General features: G+C 33.2%; 2 protein-coding genes across 4 annotated transcripts; both read right to left on the reverse strand.

The window, feature by feature from the left end:
• Positions 1 to 427: 427 nt before the first annotated feature.
• On the reverse strand, positions 428 to 7984 carry LOC149742430 (ATP-dependent DNA helicase Q1-like). Of its 2 annotated transcripts, none has more exons than XM_089894006.1 (14): positions 7735 to 7984; positions 7280 to 7480; positions 6723 to 6902; positions 5589 to 5695; positions 5304 to 5411; positions 4868 to 4958; positions 4537 to 4616; positions 3976 to 4144; positions 3574 to 3722; positions 3393 to 3494; positions 2907 to 3061; positions 1922 to 1983; positions 1299 to 1506; positions 428 to 906 (listed from the first exon to the last, which is right to left on the reverse strand). In XM_089894006.1, exons 1-14 carry the CDS (start codon positions 7973 to 7975, stop codon positions 696 to 698), a joined length of 2064 nt encoding a protein of 687 aa, XP_089750132.1. In that variant the 5' UTR covers positions 7976 to 7984; the 3' UTR covers positions 428 to 695. The 2 variants fall into 2 exon arrangements, with proteins under 2 accessions (XP_089750132.1, XP_089750131.1); XM_089894005.1 differs by having other exon boundaries at positions 1892 to 1983.
• Positions 7985 to 8065: 81 nt separating this feature from the next.
• On the reverse strand, positions 8066 to 11068 carry LOC149742431 (formylglycine-generating enzyme-like). Of its 2 annotated transcripts, XM_089894024.1 has the most exons (7): positions 10860 to 11068; positions 10420 to 10687; positions 9833 to 10081; positions 9482 to 9649; positions 8950 to 9133; positions 8828 to 8887; positions 8066 to 8692 (listed from the first exon to the last, which is right to left on the reverse strand). In XM_089894024.1, exons 1-7 carry the CDS (start codon positions 10915 to 10917, stop codon positions 8555 to 8557), a joined length of 1125 nt encoding a protein of 374 aa, XP_089750150.1. In that variant the 5' UTR covers positions 10918 to 11068; the 3' UTR covers positions 8066 to 8554. The 2 variants fall into 2 exon arrangements, with proteins under 2 accessions (XP_089750150.1, XP_089750151.1); XM_089894025.1 differs by lacking the exon at positions 9482 to 9649.
• Positions 11069 to 11086: the final 18 nt, after the last annotated feature.

Raw genomic sequence — 11086 nt, forward strand, 5'->3', positions numbered from 1 at the left:
TTAACAGCGTTCTAGGGGAGACGTGAGGGTACGCTTTTATAATTCTTTGTTTACTACCAAATTGGGCGAGAAAACAGAATGAAAAGGTGTCCCATCTTCCCCCAACCTACTATACATTATCATCAATAACATTTTAGTCTATTTAAGTGATTAAAATATTTTACTTAATTACGGAGTGAGGTAGCTTCATAAGTTATACGTTGCGTTTTCAGGTTTATCGTGCTCGCTTACAAGATACTTAGTCGCGGATTGCTTACGGAGGGACAAACCATTAGTGACCATTGATTTTGATCAATGAACGCTGAATATTTTGCCGAATATCTACAATCGCAATACCAGACGTCAAACCCATCGTCTGGTTACTAATTGTGCCACTCCGGCTTTAAAAAGAACGGACTGTTTTGACTAGAATAATTTTCAAAAGAAGTTTTAAATGAATGATTTTTTTTTCAGTTCTATAAATGAAAATAAAACAAGTACATTTTTTCATTTTAAAAAATACGTATAAAAAATATGAAAAAAATAAAAAGTAATAAGACGACAGAATGTAGCAGCTAACAGAAATAATGGTACTGTACTTTAAAATTATGGCAAACAGAGCAGTTTTAAAATAAGGCAGTTTAAATCCAACAGTAAAAGTCTACAATTGCACCATGATTAATAAGCAAGTAACACTATTTAGGAGAGCAAACATTTTAGGTGTTATCAGATTTTCCTAGATTATCCAATTTAGGTATTTTTTCTAACGTTCCATGGTTTAACGAGAGACAATCCTTATAAATATTCTTGGGTTGTTGAATATTGTCATGGAGATCCAACATGACTTTATTATTCAATAAAAAGCGAACGTTCCTTCCATATGTAAGGTAAACTATGGTTGATCTTGATGTGAGATGGTAATCCTCTCTAGTGAATAAATATAAAACTGTAAGATTTACTTTTGTATCATTATTACTTTACGAATGAAAACAAGACAACTTAGGTGTTATAAGACATGAAACCTATCTACCCATTGTACACCATGCATAGTGGCCTTGTGTCCATCGAAGTTACAAGGTATGACACTTTTTCGTTAATCTGTCAACCATTTGTGGCCACTGTGCTGAAACAACTATCGTCAAGTGTTTTGCCAAAGGATACACAAGTCAACAATGGTAGATTGGTAGTTTCACACCCAGTGCACTTCAGACACGAGAGCGACAGTCGTATATCTGACACCCATATTTTTATTTTACACAAAAAAAAAACATTTCAATGTTACATCTGTACATAGTAAGTTAAACCATTAACCCACCCACCTGAGAAACCCATTAACCAGCATGTCAATTACAATTCTCTGCCACTCATGCCTGCTGAGATCTTTCCATTTTGTTTTTCTATTCTTGCTATCACGTATGGCGGCATCAACAAGTTGAATGCCTGTCAGCCGATTACCATCCATTGAATTAGATTTAATCAACCTCAGCAACACTTTGCATGGTTCTGTTACATCTTTCTTCGTGGTTTCTGGATGTAGTGTCATCATTATTACAATAATCATATATGATACTTTTAAGCTATACATATGCTGTACACAGTACAATATGACAAATAAGTTTTGAATACATTGTATAGTTGGGTTTTTGAATGTGATGTTGTGCACTCTGTAAGCTGTAAAAGGGCAATATTTTTCATTAAGAGAGTCGTTATAATAACATTGCTCTGTTTCATACACCTCGTGCCATTGTTTTTCTCTATGGCTATTATTGTCTTATAATTCTCTGGGTTAAAGCTAACCTGCAATCTGCTGTAGATCGGCGGGGTTTTACATTATTAAGCGGTGTGTCTTGAAGTTTAAAGAAGTCTCATGATGCCCGAAATAAGTTTATATTAAGTTTAAATCAATGCTTACTTTGTAAGTTTGAACAGACATCACACATACCAGGTGATTGACATTGTTCGTTTACCTCCCCGAAATGATTTGCGAGTAATTCAACTCTACAGCTGCAAAGGAACAAAATATAAAATACTTAATCGCATTATATTGAACATTTAATGTTAATGTAACATAGCCACAATACAAGTTTTAACATGAATGAATGTAACTTATTTATCTCGGAAAACAACAATCGTTGTAACAAAGGTGTTCATACACCTCCTGCCAGCTTACGAGTTACCAAGTAGGTTACTTTGTGGGTGATTAATTTTCTTGTGAATTTTTTTATGTGTGGCTGTTGATTTAGACAACCCATTAGTGACCACTAGGTTGAAGCAATTGCCGTTAAGTGTCTTGCTCAAGGACACATACGCCCACAATGATAGCAGCGACAAGCCTTGATCCCATAACCTCTGGGTTAGAAGCAGGCGCGCTAACCACTTTGCCACGGTGCAGCATAAACACAACATGTCAAATCTCATTTGAATAAATCTTGTGCAAACTTAAAAAGTTTAGTGCACACAGGTTGGTCCCTTTAGACCAGTGATTGTGTTGGAGAGGCTTATTTTTTCCCACCAAGGAAAGATGAAAATTTGTACATGGATAGGATCATAGGAAAGCTCAAATATGATCCAAACTAAAGTTTCAAAAACTAAACTGCTTGTGAAAAAAACTTCCTAGAGTAAACAAAAAATAGTATATATCTTTACAAAGAAGAAGCATTCATCATACTAAAGAAGATTTTTTTTAAATTTTCTTCAGTAGTTTAGTGACTAGAAACAGTTGAAGTAAGTGAAGTTTGAGTGACCACCACAGTCCTGATCCTATATGAGCATTTCTTTTAATAAAAAAATTTTGGATCTATCGTTTGTATGCCCCTTTAAGTTATTTCTGCTAGATCAAGGTTGCCACTGTTTTTTTTTACATTCAATATTTACTATTAGCGGTTGTTTTGTGTTTCTAATAATTAAATTTTTAAAACAAAATTTACGTTTTTAAATTATGACAAAACTTGACGACTTTTGATAAATTCTCCGTTCCTGTTCGTTCTCTGAAAACCATCGATGTTTGTCGAAAAACATCCCAGAAGCCGAAGTAAAGAAGACACAAAGATGGTTTCCCATCCCTTCCTGCCCTGCCAGCTTCCTGTACAAATTCTTGTTTAAAATTAAAACAACATACAATGCTGTTTATATTGTACAGGATATGCAAGCCTACTCTGAAAATTTACAGTGGCTGCATCACCATCCTTCTAAAATTCCCAAATTGTAAAAGCATTTATCCATAAAATATTCTTAAAAAATACAAACCTAAGCTTTTATCAAAATAATATTTTCATCATACATTCATTGATGTAAAATGCTTCAAAGACCAATGAGAATTTTTTAATAAACATTTTGTAACCAAGATGCTTTTTGGGGTTTAAAACATTGTTTACTACATTTCTTTACTAATGAAAAGAAACCCCATTTTTTACCTGGAAGTAGTTTTCCACACTTTTACTGATTGAATGGTGAATTACAAAGCGAACTTGTGGTTTGTTGATTCCCATTCCGAAAGCTACAGTTGCACAAATCACCTGTAAGTAGAAGAACAGAAATTTAAATGGTGTGTCAAGAATATTGTATTGTATTGTAGAACTAGAATTGTAATTTAACCTGAATTTCATTGTTGAGCCATTGTTGGTGAACTTCGGACTTCTTTTTTGCCGAACATCGAGCGTGATATACTGCAGCTTTGATTCCACTTTTGATCAAACTGTTGCAAACATCTGTGCAATTCCGACATGATATACAGTAGATGATGCCTTTGCAATAGATGGTAAGTTACTATGATATAAATAGAAAAGAAAAAGTTTACAAGTTACACAACTATTGTCTTCCATTATTTATTTTTTATCAGTTGATCTGCTTTGTAATAAAAACACATCAAAAAATAGAGTTCTTATTTATATCAAATGTATTGTGTAACAATCATTCATTTCTTATATCGCACATCTGGCCAAAGTTAAAAAATGTTTCTCCTAAAATATAAGATAGATGATGAAGGTATTAATGTACCAGATTCTCCCTTAAAGTTTTCTTGAATAGTTGTGACAATATCTTGGACAACTTTCTGATGAGTAGTTGGCTTGGGTCGAACTTCGTAAAATAAATTCTTTCGAACAAGTGGGGTTCGAAACACCAGGCAATCAGGAATATTAAGAAGTTGCTTTGTATCAAATGTAACCTGAATATATTGATGGTTTATTTTTTAGAAGTAAAATGTAGTGACATATCAGTAACTGAACTGTAAAAAAACATCAAGACAGGAATGAATAAATGACATATTATTTTTTCATTATGACATGGAAACATTAGAAGTTATAACATAGGGGTCCAATTACATGCCCCTCATGCTCTCTTACCAGTTATCGCAAAACTATAGGTGATTGTTTTTTTTTTAAATTGCATAAATATGAACTCATTAGCAACTTCTGGTTAGAACAACGAACCTTTTCTATCAAGTGTTTTACCCAAGTATTTACACACCAATAACGGTGTCAACACATATACTCAATGATACAGAAGGCAACGTATAATAAATAAATGTCAAATATAAAGTTGGTTAATAACACAAACCTTGTTGGTGGAAGTTGCTGTAAGACCAATAATAGGTGTGGAAGGATAAAGTCGCTTTAAAATTCCTAACATTTTGTAATCTGTAACACAAGGTTGTGGCAAACAGTTAATAATAATTTATGCAGTGTGGACCATGGGGTAAAATGGGACATGTTTTCTTTCGCTTTTCCCGGACCATTTGGTAGTAAACAAAGAATATTTACATAACTACATAACTCAGGTAAGGATAGAGGATAATTGTTAAAAACACAAACAGGAAATATTGGATGAAGGTGCTAACAGTTTCCCTACTTACCCCATAGAACTATATATATATAGCACATGTACAAACCTGGTCTAAAGTCGTTTCCCCACTGACTCACACAATGTACTTCATCTATTGCGATACGTGACAAGTTACCAGACTTGTAACATTTATCCAACTGAAAAAATGTTTAAAAGTTTCTTGAAATTATTCATTGGATGCTTAAGGTATGGCTGTAATTGGTTCATGGTTGTAACAGTTTAAAATAAAAAATACTAAAATACACTTTGGAAAAAATGTCAATAGCCCCTATGTTCAATTTAGATTAAAAAGAACTTTTTATAAAGTATTATGACACAACAGCAATTATTTTGATGCCATAAAGTGCATTTCCCGCATAACAAGAGTAAATTCTCTCATTCGATGCTACATAGGGTCCACCAAATATATTGTACCAGATTTATTATCAGGAAAAAAAGAAATTCAATTGTTACAACAGAAAAGATCGTAATACATTACTTACATGGGACATGAATTGTTTGCTTTTTGATATTTTCTCTGGTGTCACGTAAACAAGTTTCACTTGAGGATTTGGAGATTTCATTGAATCGTAAACTTCCATTACATCGTCCTGGATGAAACAAAGATAACAATTTTATTTTAAATATAAGAACAGCAGATTATAAAGTTACAGAAAAAAGGGATTACTGAATCAGTACAGATTATGAAATATATCATTTAAGCTTTAGCTTTAAAGCTTTTGGTTTCATGGGCGTGCATGTGAACCACACTTCACACTTGTACTCACCATGGAGGAATCAGCTTTTAGCATGTGAGCTTTTATTCCATATTGCTTCAAGTTTAAAACTTGATCCTCCATTAAAGATACCAATGGTGTAACTACCAGTGTTATTCCTGTGAAAAGTAATGTGTTTGAACCAACATTCTATTTTCTATATCATTAATAAGGAAACAACACAACTAATTAAATAAATATTAGCAGAATAATGTGTCTAACTCTCATCACCACTATTCTGTATTAATGAAAGTTTCAACACAATCTAATATGTTTTTAAAAACTATCACAATATCAAACCAATCAGTGAGTTTGGTACTGGGTATGAATGAATGTAACCTGAATTCTTGCGTGGGGGGACAACAACAGTCTTTATAAATGGGTGTTCTGTTTTATACGCCTCATGCCCACTTGTAAGTTGTACCATGTGTAACTCTGAGGGTGAATATTTTTGGATTTTTTTTTAAGTATACTGCTGACAAGTTAGACAACCCCTAGAGGACCACTGGGACACTTAAGGGTTAGGGGTAGGGATGCACATTACAGAATAATTAGGTATTCTAGGATATCCTAGAATACTTTAATTCGAATCTAGAATTCCGAATCTAGAATTTCGAATCTTTTTATAATTATAGGAAAAAAAAATTTACGCACAAAAGTCAGTTTATCGACCCTTTTATAACAGCCTTGTTGGATCTTGAGTTGTAGAATGATCAAAAATTGTACTATTGGGTAGTTTTTGCGTCATGAAACATAAAGCAGGCTATGAAAAGACGTTACGAAGCGTTTACTCTCGAAAGTCCCACAAACACAAAAATATTTTTTTTCAAAATTAATTACTTTCAAAAATTGTTAATATAGTATATGTGATGACGTGTAATGACGTCATTAAACAGAATACCGAATCCCGTAATTAGATTCGAATACAAAAGGATTCGAATCTCACGGATTCGAAATTCTGTAATGTGCATCCCTAGTTAGGGGTTGTCTAAATGCGAGCAATTGCTGTTAAGTATCTGACCCGAGGACACATACCCCACAATGGTAGTAGCGATAAGGTTTGAACATCTCTGGGTTACAAGTTGGCATGCTAACCACTGGTGCTGGTCAGATAATGGATATTATCCATAATTTAGCCATATTTACCTTTGGAAATAATTGCTGGTAATTGAAAACATAAACTTTTCCCACCACCAGTTGACATTATGAGCAACACATCACGTTTACTCATAGTGGAGTTGATTGCTTGCAACTGCACAGGGTGGAAATGTTTAATTTGAAACACATCCTGTAGAGTTTTATCGAGCTCTGCACTCCATGGAAAATCTGCAGTTAATGAATGGATAATATGTTGCAAACTATTGAACAGTAAATATTCAATATAATATACAATATACATTACAAAAATATAACTGTAATAGGAAATCATAACGTATTTTACAAATTGATTTGAAGCTATTAAATTAGGCTATATGGCTCTTAATAATCACACCTTTCATTATCTGTGTCATTTGGCATAAAAGGTGAATAAGTTATACATTATATTAAGTTTAGCAAAATATTAAAGTAGATATACCAGAAGATGTAAAAATAAAATACATTTTCCCTCTGTAACTTTTCAGTAATTTCCAATGGTGACAACACTGACTAAATGTTAGAATATGTTCATTTTTTGCTGTAATGACACATGAAAATCCACCCACTTTTTGAAGACCAATCCACATCGGTATTGTGCAGCTGTGGAACATGTTTTGTATTTGAATGAGGTGATGAGTTATCTTTGATCTCCTGTACAATATCCGTCATCTTTTTATGAAGCATTTCTTGTTCAGATTGTATGGAGAGAACTTGTTGATTTTTGTTTTCAATTGCGTATTTTACTTTTCGTAGCTCCATCTGGAGATCTGTGAGTAGACATGTGACATGTGACTGCTTATTTATCTAGAATGAGGAGAAGGAAACACCAGACATTGTCCTATTGATACAGAAGAGTGTCCTATCTAATACACATGTAAGTGATCAAGAATTCTTTGTTTAAGAACGATTACTTCAACCGATGTATGCCCACACCACAGATTTGTAATACACATTTCTTGATTATTGTTGGATAATATCACATTTTGTCATTTAATAGAATAAAATATTCTTCCCAACTTACCAACAACACCATCTTCTACTTGTTGAACATTTTTTTTCAACTTCAACCCTTCCAGAAAACTTTTCCCCCAATCACCTTGATTGCTGGAAGTTGTTTGATAATCATTGGTCGACCGAACACCGAGTTGCAAGTTGGACAAACTCCTGGCTTCGAAGTGAAGTCTTTCTTTATTTTGTGGTTGTAACACTTTCGTAAATGACCCGACCCTCCCTTTCGATAAAGCAGCAACAAACTTCCACATTTTCCACAGAAAACTTTTAGAATTCGAAAATTCTTGATCATTACCACAGATTTAGACTTATCATAGCATTTAACTGTATGAATCTAATCATCTAAATAAGTCATGGAACATATTTAATAATTATAGCTTGTTTCATAAATTTGTAACAATATTTTGAAGAGCATTTAAGTTTAAGTTTCTAATCAAGTAATTATCAGAACATATTGTGCATAAAAACACAACTGCAATAATCTGAAAGAAATTGCACATTCAATGGCAGATACAAGTTTTCAAAACTATTGATATGTCGTGACCATAGTATACCACTTGTGGCAATAAATTAACTAAACATTTAAATTAAATTTTAAATCAAAAATATATAATATAGATCGTACTATTGGTAACAAGTAGTAACTTATGTTAAACAGAAAACAGTAAACAAAAGTATTTGAAATTAGCATAAGTTACAACTGTACTATCCCACACATATAAATCTTTTTTAAAAAACAAAACAAAATTATTTTGAGAATAAAACTATTTTCACTGTTAAATTTTCATGATAAATCTAAAGTAGGGCAATGTAAAAGCTTGTTGTGTTTATCATAATTCAGAATGTTGATTCTTCATAACAAGGTAATCCGGCAAGGTATCGGCAGCACATCTGAACCCAAGGTTGGATGATGAGCTATCAGGGGTGTTTTCACCACGCGCACTACAACGATATCTGTAGCAAAACTCCTGCAACACAATGCAGTATCTAACATATATATATATAAACAACTTTCACTATAAAAAAGCAAATATTGGCTTTAACATATGATTTTATGACACAAATAGTCATACATAAATACAAACATGATTTATATGATTTACCTTATGACACATATATGAACCTCCCTTCTTAACTTTCACTTTCCCAGATTTAGGTCCTTTCTAAGATACATTTGAATTTATAATAAGATACAAAACCAAGTTAACGTTATGTCGATACATACTGGGTTATGAGCCCTTTCTGATTCATGGTAAGTTGAATACCAATCTTCCACCCATTCCCACACATTTCCAACAGTGTTAAATAAACCAAATTTATTTGGTGGAAAAGAATCAACTGGAGCTGTAGCAGCATATCCGTCCTCAGCTGTGTTACCTTTAGGAAACTCTCCCTGCCAGATATTTATCCTGTATAAAAAGAATGATGTTCATTTTTATTATTAATCTTCTCGTATAGAACTTGTCCTATTTTGTACACCTTACAAAAGTTACAAGTTAATACTACTATTATGTAACTTTGTGGGTAGTTGTTTTCTTTGGGTCTATTGCTTTGTGTGTAACAGTTTATACAACAACCAGTGAACACAGGTTATTCAAAAACAAAAACAGTCACGACAGTGGCAGTGGCATCATTAAGCTAAAAATCTAGTGTTCTCCCCAAATAATCCAACCACTGTGGCACAGGATCTGTGAAATTTAAACCGCAATAGGAAAGTTCTGATGCAAAAAATACTCTGTACACAAAATTCTATTTACATATATTTGCCGTTTGGATTAAGTTTGTTTCCCCACGGGAACAACCGGTTTTCAAGACCTCCCCTCGCTGCCTTTTCCCATTCAGCTTCAGTTGGTAAACGCTTTCCCGCCCACTTACAATAACTTTTCGCATCATTCCACGATACATGTATCACTGGATGATTTAACCTAAGGGTATATTATTATCTAACAAAATTACTTAGGTCCACTATGTCAAAAATATATACCAAATTTAAGGGGGTGAACTCCAGAAACTGTGTGGCTATTGTAGCCAAGACACAATATTTTTACATGATCACAATCACAAAATACACCAAATTTATTATTTTACCAAATAAGTTTATAGCCTACCTTTTACTAATGTTTGAATCTGGGCCTTCAGGATGCAACCAATCTGCCCCATCCACTGGCAACCACCATGGTGATGATGCAACTTGTTGAGTTATTTTACTCAATGTTTCTTTGCTAATCAACATTTCAAGTACAAATGAATTTTTAAACTTTTCCGCTTCTGTCACATAATTTGTTGCTTTAACAAAGTGTGCAAATTCAATGTTGCTAGTCTCATGGACATCCATGTAAAAGTCATCCAGGAAAACTCTGAAATTTAAAAATTATGGTTGACTCAAACACTGTCTTAATGCTTTCCAGATTTTATAATAGTGTATTTATAATGTTATATAAATATATATGTGGATCAAAACCAAATCTCCTAAATAAAAGGATTTGGTCTGTATGCAGTTAGATTTAGAACAACAATGTTGTTTATGTGATATTACTTGTAACTGTTCGGCAATTCATTTTTTTACACATAGCATTCTATAACAACTTAGCAACTGTTGTTTTAGTGTTATATAAATAATTCTTTTTATCATATCTTTACCAGCTTTGTTACCATAAACGAACAGAAAGAAAATTGTTATTTATTTATATAATACCTTCTTTCAGGGTCTTCTCCATCTTTAGTTAATTTAGCATTGCTTCCCATGGTAAACTCTCCTTTTGGGATAAGTTTCATTTGGTTGAACCTTTTAACATTTGGATTGTCAATCTCTTTATCAAAGTTAAATTTATTTTCAATCTTTGTCTCGGTTACATCACTGGATACTTTTTGAAGAGGAAGATCTGGCTCTTCCGCAACCTCTGCATCTCGTTTATCACGATTCGAATCATTACATCCACAATCTTCCTTGTCATTTTTTACATCTATATTATTTACATGGAGGTAACTTAAATATTGAAATTATTGTCTCGAGTGAGTTTGCAGCTGTTAAATTAATATTTTACACAAAATTGCTTTAATAGCAATACCGTACGTTTTGGCATAGGTACCGCCAGGAAAATTTTTTGCAGTATCAGAATAGTTAAGCCACATTACCTTCAAGGGCAATTGTTGTAGAGAATATAAGCAGAAAACTTAGAACAATCCAATTCATCTTGCAAGAAATCCCAACACGAGTTTCGAACTTGATTGCCTTCCCCGCCAGTAGCAAGTGATCACATGACTTTGTTTGGTTTTTCTTTACGCTCTCTCGTTTACCATTTTTTTACAATTCTCTACGAATTCGAACTTCGACAGGAGCTGGGCAATGGACATTACCACGT

Source organism: Ciona robusta, chromosome 1, assembly GCF_009617815.1.
Source record: "Ciona robusta chromosome 1, ASM961781v2".
Lineage (NCBI taxonomy): Eukaryota > Metazoa > Chordata > Ascidiacea > Phlebobranchia > Cionidae > Ciona > Ciona robusta.

Coding starts and splice junctions, on each gene's coding strand:
- LOC149742431 (XM_089894024.1), bottom strand. CDS start 10,917: ATGAATTGGATTGTTCTAAGTTTTCTGCTTATATTCTCTACAACAATT. Junction 10,082..10,419: donor GGAGAAGACCCTGAAAGAAG/GTATTATATAAA, acceptor TTTAAATTTCAG/AGTTTTCCTGGATGACTTTT. Junction 8,888..8,949: donor CAGAAAGGGCTCATAACCCA/GTATGTATCGAC, acceptor AATGTATCTTAG/AAAGGACCTAAATCTGGGAA.
- LOC149742430 (XM_089894005.1), bottom strand. CDS start 7,975: ATGTGGAAGTTTGTTGCTGCTTTATCGAAAGGGAGGGTCGGGTCATTT. Junction 7,481..7,734: donor AGTAGAAGATGGTGTTGTTG/GTAAGTTGGGAA, acceptor GTCTACTCACAG/ATCTCCAGATGGAGCTACGA. Junction 4,959..5,303: donor GCAAACAATTCATGTCCCAT/GTAAGTAATGTA, acceptor ACATTTTTTCAG/TTGGATAAATGTTACAAGTC.